The 17,807-nt window shown below is 43.7% G+C and overlaps 1 protein-coding gene across 10 annotated transcripts in view; it reads right to left on the bottom strand.

Moving 5' to 3' along the window:
• LOC147426560 (G-protein coupled receptor) overlaps positions 1–17,807 on the bottom strand; it is a 91,054-nt gene that overhangs the window by 56,437 nt on the left and 16,810 nt on the right. For 8 of the 10 annotated variants that reach the window (XR_015186197.1, XR_015186196.1, XM_086498540.1 and 5 more), the window contains exons 2-5: positions 2,337–2,431; positions 2,051–2,089; positions 1,922–1,975; positions 1,750–1,824 (exon numbers count right to left, since the gene is read on the bottom strand). Coding sequence is in view for 8 of the 10 variants with exons in the window: in XM_086498540.1 (XP_086354666.1) it covers positions 1,750–1,824; positions 1,922–1,975; positions 2,051–2,089; positions 2,337–2,431 (263 nt within the window). In the remaining 2 variants the exon portion in view is untranslated. Of the gene's footprint in view, positions 1–1,749; positions 1,825–1,921; positions 1,976–2,050; positions 2,090–2,336; positions 2,432–3,104; positions 3,191–15,253; positions 15,369–17,807 lie in introns of those variants that run through there. The other 2 variants (XM_086498542.1, XM_086498541.1) reach the window with 2 other exon arrangements.

Genomic DNA, 17,807 nt, shown 5'->3' with positions numbered 1-17,807 from the left:
ACAACACCCATTAAGCATCTGTACAAACCATTTATGCAAAAAGGGTTCCAAAATGGAAAACCCAGACATGCAAGTCCTGTGAATAGGCCCACAAAATTTCCGGTACAAAATCCATTTCACTCGATGGACAAACCTTGGCTTTGAAGATGTAACAATAGCATGTCCACATGGCACATAGTCCCAAATGCCTGTGATATTCCCTTTTATTTAAGGTGAGTCACTAGTGTTAAACTCCAACGCACACCTCAAGATGGTCTCTAATGAATGGCCTCCTGGTGGGTGATGTCCGCCACAGAAACTCCTGAGAGATAGAGGCTCCTCCGAGAAAATCAAGTAATGTCTAAGTGACATGGCTGATGGATCACGATGCATCTACTAACAAGCAATCGGAAGTAATGTGGATCAAAGTGCCCTTGCTGGTCACTTGCAAACAAGTACCTTTGCTGCCCAATTCGGATGGTGTGAACTAATGATGCAAACCAGATGGATGCTAGTAGAGTTGTGTAGCAGGAAAAGTGTATCGTGCTCTCCACTGTGGGTGCTCCTAAGTGCAATATGGGTGAAACCTCACTCCAACAAAAAGAAAACACAATAAAGCAATGGAACAAACAACTCAAAGACACAACAACAAACTCAGAACTCAACGGAATTCAACTAACTCATGGAACAAGTACAGACTCTGGCTGGCAGCACAATCAGCTCCAAACCCAGGACTCATAAGTACAATGGGAGTGTTGAGGCTCCAATGTGCAGTGAGAGTGCAGATGAGCGATGCTAGACACAAACATGAGACTCAAGACGCTAGACCACAAAAAGTAGATAGATACGACAACTAGAACCAACTGAGCATATGCCACCAACAGCTAGCAAATTATCCCTGACACTCCAGCTACGTCTATCTCTGAACTGTGGTGGTGGTGTATTGGCCACGGTGTCCACTAGACTACCACCCGTTTCTTTGCCAACGTGTCACTGCCCAAGACCAACTGTAACTGTAACTACCTGTCCTATGCAAGTGACATTGTAGCCCTGCTACAAGTTGATGGCTGGCTATGCTGCCCCTACGCAGTAGTATTGGCAAAAGCAATGTCAAATGGATGATGAAGATAGGTATGTCGTTTAGATTGTCCAAAAACCATGGCAAGTCCTCTATATGGTGTCTCTCAAAACAGCTTGGTAACTTCTCAAAGATAGAGACTCCTCTTGAAATCTGTGAATGCAAAACCAAGTAAGGCTATCGCTAGTGAGGACTTTCAACCTGGTGCAGAGGGTGAACAATGTTGCACGTGACAGTGGATCACTCTTGCACTGATGTATGCGGCAACAATCTAGGCACTGGTGGGCTTCGACGCTCATTTGGTCAACTCAGAATGTTTTTCACTATTAGCAAACAATGCTAACGCTAATACACATGTGGCACCATTGACAGAATCAGACAACAAAAGCATCCATCCAGCCGTGAAGAACTTACCTATTGAACCCCTTGAAACAAGTGCTGAGCTGAAGGCAATGGAAGATTACAAGCAAACAAGCCATGTATGGCAATGGCGTTAAAAACACAAACTGAGTCAATCACAAAAGACGCTTGAGCTGCTGATCAGATCTCTTGGAAAATCAAGGAGCGCTGATCGTACAACTTCAAAACCATACAAAGCAGAGCAGATTTACCTGTACAGGGCTTGCTTCACTAATACCTATAAGACATCATGGTTAAGAATTTCTCATCTTCATGCCCGACTATGTTCTTACTTGAATGAAGTCGACATCATCCTTCTCATTCTTGAAAATGCTTTGAGGTGAGAATCTTCCAAAGTTGATATAACCCTGTGATATGCCAAAGAGCAAAATTTGTTTTGAAGAGCATGTAAGAATTTTTGAGAATCCTATTGAACCTGAATAAATGCTGTCGCTGAAAGCTTACATTATTTGAACGATTTTGAGCATCAACACAAAAGCGAACAACAAAATCCGACCCCTGGAAAAAAAAAATTACGAACAAATTAAGCTAAATTTTTAATTGTAGCAAATTTTAATAAGGTTATTTACTTACCTCCTCTTCCAGCTCCAGAGCCCTCCCAAGTTTATCTGTCTGTTTTTAATCCTCAGAAAACCAATTATGAGCTTAGTTCCTGTCTACCTAGGTGACCCTTCTCTCATGACAAGGTTTCAAGATCTTTTTCTCCAGATTATTAGAGAGCTTCATACTGTACTATTTTTCTGGAACCTGCCTCCTAACGTGTTTCATCCCACTCTGAAAATCAGAAATAGAGTAATTCTTCCCCAAAATGTCGACCAATCTTTGAAATTAATGAGCTTCACACGAGATTCAAGGATACAAAGTCATAGAGAAAATTCCCTTTGTCTAAAGCATAGCAATCAGATAAAGGTAGTGCATTTGTTCCCGAAGCGAGCATCCAGATAATTGCAAGCACTGGAGAAACAGCAATGTAATGAACAATCAGAAGTTAGTAGAAGCTTGATCTAACAAAAAGAAACAAAGAGATCATGCCAGACACAAACAAAAACATTTCCATGTGTGTAAAAAAGTAGGGCTCTTGACACCAATCAAAGAGAGACTGTTATGTGAGCAATGACTTTGGGGAGGTTATTAAGTCAAAAGTGTCATCGCCTCGGAGAGGCAAGGTGTATGGGTGCTCCAACTTACTATTCTAATGCCCGCCCCCCCCAGCCCCCACCCCTTGCCAGGCAACATTAAGAGAAAATACCAAAAGCTTTAACATGAGGCATACAATGAAGCTTGATTAGTAAGATTTGTGAGAGAGAGTTTTTGAGAGAGACAAGGTTGTATGCTAATGCAGATAAGACTTTTTTATGCATGGCTGCGATTGAATATTTGAGCCATATCATTTCTACTGAGGGAATCAAAATGGATCCCAAAAAGGTAGTAGTGATTTTGGCGTGATCAGTGCCACAGAACATAACAGCTTTCAAATCATTTCTTGGTCTCTCAAGGATTTATCGTAAGTTTATTGAGTTCTATTTATTCATGGCAGCTCTTATGACTGATTTGTTGCAAGATGAAGTCCCTTTTGAATGGACTAGCAAGAAACAAGGAAGTTTTGAACAGTTGAAGCGAGCAGTACCTTCAACTCCAACGCTTAAGGTTGTGGATCCAAAAAAGCCTTTCAATCAACACACGGATGCTAGTGGTATCGCTGTTGGTACGGCACTAAGTCAAGATGGAAGGTCAGTGGCTTTTGAGAGCAAAAAGCTTTCATCTCCACAATTAAAGTGGCATGTGCATGAATTAGAGTTGTACGCTATTATTCATGTATTAAAGATCTGGTGCCATTATCTTTATGGTGCAAAGTTTAAAGTTTACACAAATCATCAAACATTGAAATATCTTTGTTTGAGAGGCCGTCAAGCTAGATGGGCCCACTGGATGGCAGAATTTCATAAGGAAATTTTGACAAAAAGGGCAAGGATAAAGTTGTCACCGACGCATTATCACGCATTATGCACAATATGAGTTTTACTATACTAGAGAGTACTCTGCTTCAAGAAATAAAGGAAGCACAACAAGAAGACACGTAACTGCAATCAATAAGGTTTAGGATTAATCCACAATTTATTGCTCTTGATGATGCAACTCCGTCTACTTCACCAAGTAGCTCTCAAGCCAGAGTTACCCGGAACGTGGAACAGGAACGGCGATGGGATCCCCCCAGAACATGGGGCCCGGAACGGGGGAACGGCAAAGCGGTCCGGAACGGGAGGCATAAAGACACTTAAATAATGCAATTTTTAGCTCTGTGTGATTGAATAGAAGTAGTATCAGAGTCCTTTGACTCTAATACTCACAAAAAACTTGATTTGAAGACCATTCAACCTTACTATGGCAAACGTGTCATGTAGACTTGAGAGGGGGGGGAGAGGGAGGAGGAGAGGGAGAGAGCTTGAAAGTCCAGAGAGAGGAATCCTGTCACTCTTCAAAAAACACGATTAGGAATCGACACGCCCAAGCGAACTTGGGTTCATACGACCGCAACAAGCAAAAAAAATTCTTGTGATTCTTGTGGTTCTTTCCTTGAGTGATACAGAACACTGCCAAAGCTCTCATACCAACGTAAGGTGCAACGGAATGAATGTTTGTGCTTTGCTCAAGATGAGTGCTCCGAACTGTGCTCAAGGTTCCTTTTGTTCTTATAGAAGGGAAAGCCTTCCGTTCTTAATGAGAGAATGCTATGATCACAAAAGTGAATGGACACTGTGCGTGCAAGTGTATGAGACTGAGAGATAGAGAGAGAAGAGAGATACGACACCAGAGACATTGTAAAACCCTCCTCCAAAGGCCCCACTCTTGTCGGCGAGAGTGGTCTACTTATGATTGCACAATCTGGTACAATGGTGATGCATGAGACTGACGCAAGTCTAGGCTATGTTGACGACTACGACGGGGATGACGAGGCCGACACTAGGGCTGAAATCTGCAATCTTTCTACTGCTGTCCAAAAACGCTATGGGATTAATCTGCGACTAGTCCAAAAACGCTGATTTTGGGGCTCTTTTCTGTGGGTCTTTGTCACTGAAAATTTGTAGGTTTATGGCTGAAAACTGAGGATCTTCAAGGCTGAAAACTGAGGTTTTTTGGGGGCTGAATCTGCTACCTTTTTAGGGCTGGTTCTTGTTGGTCCTTCTTTGCTTGGAATCGCCAAGGCTGGGATCTGCAAGGGTTGAGATCTGCAAGCGCTGGTCATTCAAAACGCTAGGCTGATGTCCCCATAAAAAACGCTAGGGGCTGCTGAGGTCAAAACGCTAGTTGCCTGTGAATCCTTCTGGCGATGAAGGTTGATGCAAAGCGCTGGTGTCTGAACTTGCTGGCGATGAGTAGATCTTGAAAACGCTAGAGGATGGATGATGCAGAAAACGCTAGCATGGGGGTTCTTGCTTGGAGGGGGAAACCGCCAAGGTTCTGTTGAGAAGTTGCCTGCTGAGTTTGGCTCTTGTTGCCTCTTCCGCCATTTAGTGCTAACTTTGGTTTGCTTATATATTTTCTTACCCAAATTGCCCTACCTACTTTTGTTGGAAAGTCACTTAAATTAATAAGTGAAAAATGCCAAAAATAGGTAAAATAGGCTAAATGTACTGGGAAATTCCCCTCACTAATTCTGATGAATTCTAATGGGAATGCTTATGATCGTGCTGTGTGCAACCAGAGGATATGCATCTACACTAAGTGACTGAGCATGTACGGTCTACGAATAGACTCACAAAAGTGCCAGATCACTTCTAATCTAGACTAACTGGACTTGACAAACCCTATTATGGTGTAGCTTGTCCACGGACACATAGGGTTGGATGTGTCACGTGACAACCTGCTAGTTCATCGCTAACTTTTGATATAGACACTACTAATAGTCCAAAAGCTATAAGGTACAACTCTCTCTAAAGAGAATTTGCGATGTTCACCGTCTCCATCCACTTTGCATCGAGAGCCAAATTATCCAGTGGACCTAGCGTACCAAATTATCCAGGTACCTTTCTCTTCTTTTCTTGTGCCCTTTGACCTGTTGGTAACCCCACTGGCCTCCCATGTCCACTAGCACCTCAATCGTCGGAATTCTCTAATGATCCATCAATAGATTCCTTGCTCCGTCAAAATCCTCAGATGCACTATCATCTGATTCCCTTACTTCTCCAAAATCCTTTAATGAACTTTCATCCGGTTCCCTTGGTCCTTTCTCTTCGTTGGAAGACTCTTGCCCTGTTGAGGTGGATATTGGCTTGTTCATAGGATAAGTCAATAGGCCGGCATGCATTCCAAAAACCTTGCTTGGCATGTTCCATGAATCTCTGAATGGAGTCAAAATTCTCTTGCAGACAATACTGTCAAATCTCTTTTGGCAAACCACAGCAAAACCGCTCAATCTGGTCGTTCAAAGTGACCCTCCAAAATGAGGACATTAACAAATAGGTATCCCAAATCCAAAGTGTCTTTCTTAGTCATTCTCAGATGATTCCAAGCCTCCATGACATCTTCTTCATATTCTTCTATTATCCAGGAAGAAGTGAAAATTCTCATGAATTTTACCCACTTCTTAGGTGCTTCTCTACGTAGTGACAGTGTAGACCACCATGTCTGTGAATTTCCTTTCAAGTAAGATGCCGCCCTTTGCACCTTGGAGCGTTCCGAGAATCGACCTTCTGAGAAGGCAAAGTCAAACTACAATATGAACTCAAGGGCTCGATGGGTGTCTTGATAGCCCGAAAACGTGTCACACTTGACTGCTTGACCCCAATCCTTCAACTCCTTGGTCTTCTTGTCCATGTGTTCACTGTCTGAACTGTCAAAAGAGGTTGAAGTCTCCTCCTCTAAACTACTAGATGGCTCCTTGTGCCTGCTAGACTTTTTCAAAAATCTTATTTCTTGCTTTTTCTCTGCTTTTTCTCATCCTCTCTAGAACAAGAGGACGACGAACTATCAGGACTCTCTATAGACGAAGAAAAAACAAACATGCTTCTTTGATTTGCATACCACCTCGAAAGTCGACTTCCAACCCAAATAATCGAAAAAATCCGCTAATTTTCTCTTCTTTGGAGAGTGCTTTAAGCCTTTCATTAACTAATTCATCTTCTTTTCAAGAGCTTGGTCAAACTCTTTTTGTGAGTACATTTTCTGCTTTTCTGCACTCGGCTCTTCCTTCAGTTTCCTTACCGTCTTGAGAGGAGAATTTTCAATTAACGACCCCTCACCATCTGGAGTGAATCTCATCAATGGGAAATTCTTAACATGATCCACATATTTCGAGTCTTTGGAGTACTTGATCAATCTTTCCACACACGTGTCAACCTACAATTGATGTTTGTACTCCACTCTGTCAAGATTCCACGCTAGAAATTTTCCCAAATTTCCATTGGTTTCTTCTGTTCCCATGCTGGGTTTCAACTTTTCTTCATCTACCCAACGACCAACAGTCAAAGGGGTGTCATCTCTGTGGGATTCTCCGCGGGAACCCATGTGTGTTGTAGAAAGGATCGGATCCTTTATAGAAGAAGAATCGTTTTGAGCCCTGATACCACTGTTACAAGCTTGGACACTCCAAGCGAGAAATCAATAGCAACACACGAACACGAACTGCAAAATCACTGAATTTAAATAGAGAGAGAAGAGTCAACACGGGACGACGGAGTTCTGAGCTAAGATCCATTGGCCTCAAAGACTAGCGCCCCTTTCGGTATTTCTTTATTATTGCTCTTCGCAAAGTATAACTCCAGAGGGTCCAACACTCTCCAAGACTCTACATCCACATGCTCCAAAAAAGTGGCCCTCTGGGCTCTTTTAAACTTACAAGGGATGCCCAAAAGCACAGCCCCAAAAGAATCAGGCTCTTATAAACTTACAAGGGATGCCCAAAAGCACAGCCCCAAAAGCATCAGGTCCAAAAGCATTCACACCCAAAAGCATCTAGTACCAAAAGCTCATGCAAACTCTGCTAGAATCTGCCAATGGAAAATGCAAAAATCCGTACAGCAGTGCCACGTGGTAGCCAGTGTGATTTATAGAAGTCCAGCCCAAAGTTCAAGCTTTGGTATTTTTAAGTTAGGCCCCTCCGCCGGTGCTCCATAAGTTCTTCAAGTCAGTAGGGGTTAGGTTTTCAACTCCTAACCCCCTTAGGCCTCTCGCCTAAATCTTCTGGGTTCAATTTCTCTTGTCCTCTCGGCCATTTTTTTCCAGTTGGGCATGCCACATCATCACTTTGTGACACCCAATGCAACCGCCTCCTTCACCGCCATTGCCACCACCTCACCCGGATACAATGATTGGAGTCCGTATGGTTTCATGTATTATTATCCACATCTGTGGTTGCACCAAATAAACCAAGAGATTTAAGGATGGGGGAACTACATTAAAATTTTTCACTTTTTCTAGAGTGAAAGATGGGAAGAAAGCCTCCTTGCAGTTCCTGGAACAATTTGACAACATCTATGCCTTGGAAAACTACACAAAAGAATCAAAGATCTCTCGAGCCGCGGGATTTCTCAAAGATAATGCTATGCAGTGATGGAGTTCAATTGCTACCCAATCGCATGCTCCACGAACTTGGCAGGCTTTCAAGAATATTTTTACACAAAGCTACATGAATTCCCTATTCGAGATACAGATTCAAGGAGAATGGGGAAACTTGAAAATGCTTGCCATGAAAACCATGGAAGACTACACCAAAGGTTCCTTAATGTTTACCTTTCGATGTCTTTCTTCAAGTCGATTCCCTTGGAGAGCCAATGCGAGCGCTATACAATTGGACTCCCATCCCCATTACAAGAATATTCTCTCTCTTAACAAGTATCTACTATGCAAGAATTCATGGACCATGTTGCGGTTGGTTACCACTTATGAAAGGAAAATTGGATTTGTTAAAAAAGTGCGACCAACCAACACTCAGAATCCTTGACCCCAACGAACCACTTCTCGGGATTCTAGTGACAACTCGACTCAAGTGGTCAAACCTCGTTTAACTCAACGTCAACGAGACGCTCTACTCCAAGAAGGGCGATGCTTTGAATGCCTCCAGACACGACACACTTATAACAATTGTCCTACTAGAGGGGATACGACTCCAAAACAACCACGAGACTTGTCCCCGACATTTACGGCATCACTCTCGATAGTTCCAACGATTTATGCACAGCCTATGGAAAGATAAATGGCTTCAAGGCACTTATCTCTTCGACTTAGGAGCCACCAAAAATTCCATCCATCCCCAATTCCTGTAACAGATGGATTTTGAGTACGATCAACTCGCTTGAGAACTTGAAGCCAAGCTAGCCACCGGACAAACTCAAAAAGTTGTACCTCTCATCGGTGCTCTGTCACAAATTGCTGACGTGTCAAGCCACTGAAGAACGGAGCTAACCTGCAGATCCCGACCGAGAAGCCAAAACCCTAAGAAGAAGAAGCAGAAGACGAAGAAGAAGTTTTACAGACTTACAAAGTCTTTACGAGTGGCCTATTTTTAAAGAAGAGTTCCCACCAACTTACGGGACCCCGTCCGATGGGGCCCAAGTGACATAAAGGCATTAAAAACAAAGCAGAACACACTCAAAAGGCTTTTTCACATCAAAATATGATGACGTGGCATCTATACGGACGTTTCGCAATTCACAACAGATTTTTAGGGAAATCCCGCAATTTTAGGAAAGTGTTTTTTTGGGGTCGGTTTTTCACATTTGATGCTTTTAGGCTTTGGGCCTTTACATATGAGCCTTGGGGGCCCTCTTTGGCACTCTTCAGCGAGCAAATTGCAAAGGAGGTGCTCCCAGGCTATCATACTTTGCGAATTAGCAGTAATATAAAGAAATATCGAAAGGGGTGCCAAGGTTTGGGGCCAATACTCTCTAGGGTGGAATTGTGCCACTCCGTGTTGCGTGTCGTTTCTCTCTCTCAATTCAATTGTTATTAAAGTGCTAAAAGTCTGTTCAGTCTGTTCTTTTCTATTGGCACGTGGTGCCCGTCTTGTGACAATGGTATCAGAACAACACTCGTGTGTTTTTCTGAAAGCATTCCGGTCCCACCACAGAGCAGACAAAGCAAGATCGCACTTCCAAAGTTCATTCGAAATTTTATGTTCGTGCTCCGACCCCGAACTTATTGCTCCGACCCCGGACCTATTAGCCACCCCCACCATTACTTCATCGCGCATCGGGCGCGCTCCCGTCTTCACCGCTCATGTCTTACAGGGCATAAGCCATAAAGATCACTTGCAAGAGAAGGATCCAAGATTTGTTTCGAGTCACTGTTTTTCTCAAAAGCAGTGCCATGCAGATGTTGGTGTCTTTAGCTACCAAGCAGCACACTCCGAGGACTTAGCAAGAAATTTTTTGCCCGAAGTTATATGGTTTCTGACATCTTTCTTCAGAGTGCAACTTCTAGCAAAGTGTGGTATCCTGAAATGCTTGCCATGGAAAGCCTAGCAGATTATAACTTGAAATTTCTCGACATCTCGCAATAGATGTCTCTCACGAGAAGATGACCTTGGGGGTTTAGTGCGATTGCTATCTTGGGACTACCATCGCCGCCAAAGAAACGCTGTTTGTCCAAGAGCTGATGGACCATGTTGTGCTCGGCTACGACCCTATGGAATGAACCTAACCCTAATTTTTTGGTGCAAGTTTCAGGATGGAAAGTCAGTCGACTTTTCGAGCTCGACTGATGTGGAGATTGCTTTTTAAGTTTGAAATCTGTTTGAGAACTTGTTTGGTGATCCTGTTGGGAATTTGTTTGAAATGGATAGTATCTGTTTTGAACCTGTCTTGGTGCCAATTTGAATTGTTTGACTCTTGTTTTGATACTGATTTCAATGACTGGTGATTTTACTCCCAAGTGGAGTAGTGAGAAATTATGTTTGAGAATGCTTGTTCATACTCATGGCCCAGACCCTTGTGGTTATTTGCGGGGGGAGTATTGAATGATTGAAAAGTGTTGTTTTTTCTCATGGCCCGGACCCTTGTGGTTATTTACGGGGGGAGTACTATAGTTGTGACTCTCGGCCCGGACCTGGATGGTTATGTGGGAGGAGTATTAAGAAGTCTGAGCAGTGGTTACTCTCAGCACCTCCAAACAACACAGGTTGCGGTCTACGGGGCGTTTGGTTGTTAAAGACCTCTATATTTCCCGGCCAGGACCTTTTTAGGTTATGCGGGAGGAGTGATGAGGGAGTCGTTGAATATCTCCCGGCCCGGACCTTGTTAGGTTATGCGGGAGGAGTGTTCATCGGCAGCTTTATGTTTCTATGTCTTGTAACACGCATATGTAAGCATTTGTGTTGCATTGTGATGTGCCAACCACTGAATATTCCTAATTGGATGAGATTGCCTCGGTATGTAATTTTAGTGCATCAAGATACCCGTGGAAGATCAGTGTGGTCTGGGAGTGATGGTTAATTTTACTACGCCCGAATATCAAGAGTTCCAATCTGGACGAAAGGAGAAGCCAACTCCTTGATCAGAAGAGCCGAAAGGAGAGGCCAACTCCTCGATCAAAAGAGCCGTAAGGAGAAGCCAACTCCGTAACAAAAAAAAATAGCAAACTGATTGTCCCTCGGAATGTCCCTCGAAAATATTTGAGCTAACTTGAGTTGTTTTGCAGATATGTTGTAATCGCGGACGATTACTTCCTTTCAAGAAGGGGGGATGTCACAAATTGCTGACGTGTCAAGCACTAAAGAACGGAGCTAACCTACAGATCCCGATCGAGAAGCCAAAACCCTAAGAAGAAGAAGCAGAAGAAGAAGAAGAAGTTTTACAGACTTACAAAGTCTTAACGAGTGGCCTATTTTTAAAGAAGAGTTCCCACCAACTTACGGGACCCCGTCCGATGGGGCCCAAGTGACATAAAGACATTAAAAATAAAGCATAACACACTCAAAAGACTTTGCACATCAAAATATGATGACGTGGCACATGTAAGGACGTTTCGCAATTCGCGGCAGATTTTTAGGAAAATCGCGAAATTTTAGGAAAGTGTTTTTTTGGGAGTCAACTTTTCACATTTGATGCTTTTAGGCTTCGGGCCTTTAAATATGAGCCTTGGGGGGCCTCTCTGGCACTCTTCAGCGCGCAAATTGCAAAGGAGGTGCTCCCCGGCTGTCGTACTTTGCGAATCAGCAATAATATAAAGAAATACAGAAAGGGGCGCCAAGGTTTGGGGCCAATACTCTCTGAGGTGGAATTGCGCCACTCCGTGTTGCGTGTCATTTCTCTCTCTCTCAATTCAGTTGTTATTAAAGTGCTAAAAGTCTGTTCAGTCTATTCTTTTCTATTGGCACGTGGTGCCCGTCTTGTGACATGCTCTTCAAGTTACCATCCAAGGATACCAGGCAAAGCAGATTTTCACATCATGAAGTTGGGCAATTGTGATGCTCTTTTGGGTATGCCTTCGCATGACAAGAACGATGCGACCATCCAGATTCACAACCACACCATCACTTTGCAACAAAATGACAAGCTAGTCGTCCTCAAAGTTTGACTAACAGAAACCAACCTCGAATGATTTTAAGACTGAATTGTATTCTTTGAACTTTGTTTGACAATACTGTTTGAATAATTGTTTGAAATAAAAATAAACTCTTTTGAACTTGTTTTGGTGCCGAATTGAGAATGCTTGGTTTCTGATATCGTCTTCTGCACGCGCTTTCCTAACAGGAGTGTTCATGTTTGATGTGGAACCTCTGAACGACGCAGACCGGTGGTCTTGGAAGCGTTTAGTTGTAAGCTAGAAAACCTTTGAATGACACAGGGCGGTGGTCTGGAGCCTCCAACTGACGCAAGCTACAATCTATGGAGCGTTTGGTTGTATCAGTCCTCTAAGCTCATGGCCTAGACCTTTTTAGGTTATTTGCGGGGGAAGTGAGGAGGTAGTTGTTAAGTACCTTCATGCCTAAGACCGTCTGTCTCGGAGGAGTGCTCAGGGGCACTCTTTGTTATGTCTTGTAACATGCATATGTAAGCATCTATGTTGCATCATGATGTGCCAGCTACTGAATATTCCTAATTGGGTGAGATTCCCTAGGTATGTCACTTTATTGCGCATCGAGACACCCCTCTAAAGATCAACATGGTCTAGGTGTGATGGCTAATTTTTTACGCCAGAATACCAAGAGATCCAATATGGAATGAGAAAAATGAATGACTGTCGAGATTGACCTTGAATACTTTTATCTAACTTGAGTTGCTTTGCAAATATAATCACGGACAATTACTCTTCTTTCAAGAAGGGGAACTGCTAACATGTCAAACCATTGAAGACCCGAAGTGTTAGGACTCCCTGAGCCTAACCCAATCTGGATTCTGCACCCGATCGAGGGGCCTAAACCCTAGCAAAAGCAAAAGAAGAACAAGGATTTACCAACTTCTACAATATCACCGAGTGGACCAAATAATAAATTGGGTTAGGATTGAAAATCCTAACCCCCAACAACTTATGGAACCGGTCGAGGGGCCTAAACCCTTAAAAATAAAGCAAGAAGACATGCCACTACTCTAACTTGCGTAAAAAATGATGATGTGGCAATTGTACGGACGTTCCCTGAATTGCATTGGCTGCTGATAACGGGCAACGCCATGCGGATAGCCCTCTGGGCGCTTGCTTTTCGACCAAATGCTTTTAGAACTGATGCTTTTCATGTAGCTACTTTTGCATAGGCCAAGGGCCCTTAAATACATGTTGTGGGCTCTCTCTGTCTCTAGCATTCTACCGTGTGAAGAAGCATACCGGAGTTACAGAGTTGTCCCCTATTGAAGCAATATAAAGAAATACCAAAAGGGGTGCCATCGTTGTTAAAGTTGTAGTATCTCAAGTGAATGGCCCGATGTGACCCCAATATTTATTTTTGGCTTTAGGTATTTATTTTACTTATTTGTCAAATCTTGGGTAGGGCAATTTGCTAGAGCTAGTATATAAGCACACCTAGCCCCCATCAATTCAATGTTACTTGAAGTGCTTAAAATTGTTCAATCTATTCTTTTCCGTTGGCACGTGGTGCCCGTCCCCGTTACAACAACTCTTTTGAAGTGCAAGAAGGAAGAATCTTTATTCCCAGATCTTGCACCTTCAACATGGCCTCCCCTTGCTCGAGCGCCAGTGACAACAATGACCGACACCAATTATTGACAATGGAAAGCGATGTTCCCAGTATTCACTTAGCGGCCTATGCACGGATGAAGTTCTCAAGGAAGCCGTTGATTTGTTTGGCTCAAGATTATGAAGCCAAAGGCAACTGCACGAGCTCACTAGAGGATAGAGGCAAAGGCACGCTTGACGAGGAGGATAGGACCAGCGCTCAGTTAGCTGCCTCAGCACCAACGAGGTGCGAGAACCGTTGTTATAAACGCAAGAAGACCCTTTGTTTGGCTCGAGAATGCGAAGCCAAAGGCAAAAGCAACAACTCACAAAAGGACAAAGGCAAAGGCAAGCTGGACAGAGACAACGGTGATAAAGATTTGACAGAGGAGATTGGCATGGCACATGTGGCGGCGGCCACAATGGCCACGACGCCAGATTTCTAGTCAGGTGGCGGTTGCCGCAACTATGAGTGGCAAAGAGGGGCAAAAGAAGCTCCCTTCAAATGCCCATGTATAGGAGTTCAAGTTATCGGTCTTTGAACGCGTGGGTCGGAGTTCAAGGCACATGCATCTGGCAAGGAACCAATGCAACGTATAAAAATAGTATAGATGAGTGCACCAATCCATTGTTGTTGGCTGGATTATGGACAAGATGTGTTTCAAAGGTCATTGTCTAGGTAAGTTTGGACATGATGTGTTCACAGTTCACGAATGGGGATTCTTGAACGTAGTGTGGTCTACAATTCAATTTTCTATGAGGCAACTGGTGCTCAAGATGGCATTCTTCTATAGTAAAGAGTTGGGAGGTAGCAAATTCCGAGGTGTATCTAGTAGGGGCCACTACTGGAGTGTCCACGGTAGCTTCTTCATCAACTTGGTCTCACTATTTATGTCCACTATGAGCTGCAGAGAGGGTGTTAAAGTTATAGCATCTCAAGTGAATATCCCAATGTGATCCCAAAATTTATTTTGGCTTTAGGGATTTATTTCACTTATTTGTCAAATCTTGGGTAGGGCAATTTGCTAAATCTAGTATATAAGCACACCTAGCCCCCATTGTATAATCATCAATTTCATTGCCAAGGTTGGTTGGTTCAAACATCTCTCTCTCTCTCTCTCTCTCTCTCTCTCTCTCTCTCTCTCTCTCTCTCTCTCTCTCTCTCTCTCTCTCTCTCTCTCGTGAATCTCTCCTTGGTTCATCACTTTTGCATCGTTGAACTGACAATTGTTTGGGGCCATTGCAGTCTCAGAGTGGGACTCCGTCACTCCGTGTCTCGTGTGGATTCTCTCTATATTTTTGTTCAGTTGTTTGAAGTGTTAAACGTTTGTTCGAGTCTGTTCTTTTCCCTTGGCACATGGTGCCCGCTTACAAGACGGAAGAGGCGGAGTTCCTCTATTGGCCCTCAAGTCGGAGATTACACCTATGTACACCCATGATCAATACACTTGATCCAATTCACAACTGAGGCTAGGCCTCGTATTCAAAGGCCCTAGGCTCTGAACTATTAAAAGCATCCTAAAAATAGGCTTTAATATCTTCTACTTTCAATAAATTCCCAAAAAGTCAACTAATTTAATAACTCGTCCCCAAAAGCTTTCCAAAAATGTCAAATAATTGGTGCCCAAAAAGTTCTCCTTGCATTGCCACATCAACGATTCCATACACTACCCATGATTTCCACCGTGATTTGTAGTAGGATTCACAGCTGAGATTTTCTTTTGTCTTACGGCCTCTTCTCCTATTCCATTGATTAGCGGATCCATGTCATTGACTTGTCATAAGAGCTCAAACCCAAGCACACCCCAACACCCTGTCACACATCAACAAAAGAAAAACAAAGAAAATGAAAAACCAAAAGTAGATAAAATAAAAGAAAACCAAATATTAACCCAAAATCAAGTGAAAAGTAAAGCCATACCAACAAAGCAAAGCTTCACACACCCACACACACACACATAAAAGCAAGCCTTGAGAGTACAAACACAAAAAGGAAAACAATGCACATATGATCCAAGCTCCTCTCACCCGCACTACACACACCCACCATACACACACACACCACCCCCACAAAAGCAAGGAAGCTGCGGACAAGAACCAAGCAAGAGAAAAACAAAGAAAGAAAATCAAAGTCCATGTAACAAAAGGAAAACCCAAAAATAAGCCACAAAAGAGGCCAAGCAGATAAACAAAAGTGTGAGCAATCACCATAACGGTGACGAAGGGACAAAGGCGCATAGTAACAGGGGACAAATGGGATGGAGCCTAGAGACGGGGGCTGCTCGATTCTTGGACGGGGACAGGTGGGGACGGGTGGGGACGGATGGCAAACTGCCTGCCAAGTGGGAACGCAGTCAAAACGTCCCGGGGACGGCAAGGGACAGCAATCACAAACAGTCAACTTTTTTAAAATTTTGAAAAACTGATCGTTTCTAACGGCCAGTTCCTCTCCAACAACCATATTTTTGAACTTTGAAGCACCCCAATGGCTATAAAATCCACCCTTTGAATCCTCATTTCTCGATGTTTTATTAGCACATTTGTGTCTATATGACTCATGTTCTTTGGTCTATTTAGTGTAAATTTGTGGTCAAAGTGATGCTCTATGTGTGTGGCATGTGTGTAGGTCAAAAAATGCGAAAAAAACTCTCTTTTTTTTTTGCCGTTCCAACCCCCGTTCCCGTTCCCGTTCCCGTTCCCTAACTTTGCCATCCTGTCCCCGTCCCCCTTCCCGACCCCGACCCCCCGTTCGATGTTACTATGCAAAGGCGACACAATCGAGGGCAGCCCCAAAGACAACATAAGTACAGTCAACGACAATGAGCATGATTGTCGCCTCAACAATGGATGCACCCTCCCTTTCTCTCACACAGATGGAGACCACTAGACTTATATATCACGATTTGATTCAACTAGATACCAAAAGCACATGGATACAGCCGGTATAAGAGTTCGGCACAAAGATGGCTTTCTATAGAGAGTATCTCCTCCAACTAACAGAGGATGGATATGTGATCAGACCGACCTATATGGACACTCATTTATCCTATGGGATACAATGTGTTATTGGTCAGATGCACACATCATCGCTTCAGCTAGAGATTGAGACTGGCACATTTAGGAGAGTACCAACAGAAGCCAAGATATCCCAGTTATGTCATATAGAGCCAGAGACAAAGTTACATAACATTTGCCATTGTCCGGTACACTACGAGATATGAGGCCGCTTTCACTGTCTATTCAGAGAGTGCTTTGGACCGTTCGCTAGAGTCATGAGATATCAGGATCAGAGATGCCTCGGGTTGTTTTTGCTAGAGCTGCGCAGATAGAAGGAAAGTCTCTTAAGGAGACCAGGTAGTGGGAGACATTCACAGAGGGAGATCACTAACTTCTTTAAAGCACGAACTCAACAACCGGATGAGCATGCTTCGCAGCAGACTTCAGAGTCCACTCCTAACCAGAGGTACATTAGTGGACAGAGCCACTGAGCTTGGGAGAGCTAGACGCCAACGTCTACGGGGGTGACCACGACATCGACGGAGGCTCCACCAGAGAACCAAGTGTCACGAGGACGTGGCAATTGCTAACCTTAGTTGTTGGTTTCTTTCCGATGATTTTTATTTAATTTTTGGGACCCTCTTTTTGAAGTCACAAATGGCCAGACATTGTGTGGCTAGTGTGAAACGGCTGATGGCCGACAATTTCACCCGCAGTTGGAAAGGACAGGTTGCCACCAGATGGTCGGGCCAGTCGACACTGGAATCCGAGTAGTAAAAGGGTGTCTATGCTCAGTTGAAAGTCATTTAGGCCCCCTCGCTACACTTATAAGTCGGTGGGTACTAGGAATTAACTCTAAAGAGGCAAATTGGACACATGGCAGCTCCAGAGCGATTTGCCAGAAGCATTAGCAAGAGGGGGCGCCCAAATTGAGAGAGGAGGTTGATTTGCAACTCACTATGACTTACAATGTGTGGGTGAGTAGTGGATGCAGGTGATAACAGCTTTAATGGAAAGCTTGCCTTCTCCCTTGTCTCATGCAACGCGATGACTTGCTCTTGCGTACCTCTCTCCCCCCTTTGGCACATATGGTAATGCCCCACTAGATGGGCTACTCAGCTGGCCATGTACAGTTCTGAGGTTTTATGCGTGTTTGCCAAGGCAAGAGCCTTCTGAATAGGAAGTAGATTAGCTAATTGCTAATCCCCCACAGGTACGCAGTTCCATC

The sequence above is a fragment of the Adiantum capillus-veneris genome, chromosome 24, assembly GCF_014529385.1.
Source record: "Adiantum capillus-veneris isolate H3 chromosome 24, ASM1452938v2, whole genome shotgun sequence".
NCBI lineage: Eukaryota > Viridiplantae > Streptophyta > Polypodiopsida > Polypodiales > Pteridaceae > Adiantum > Adiantum capillus-veneris.
The sequence above is the reverse complement of the archived record's forward strand: the minus strand, read 5'-3'. Positions and strand labels throughout refer to the sequence as shown.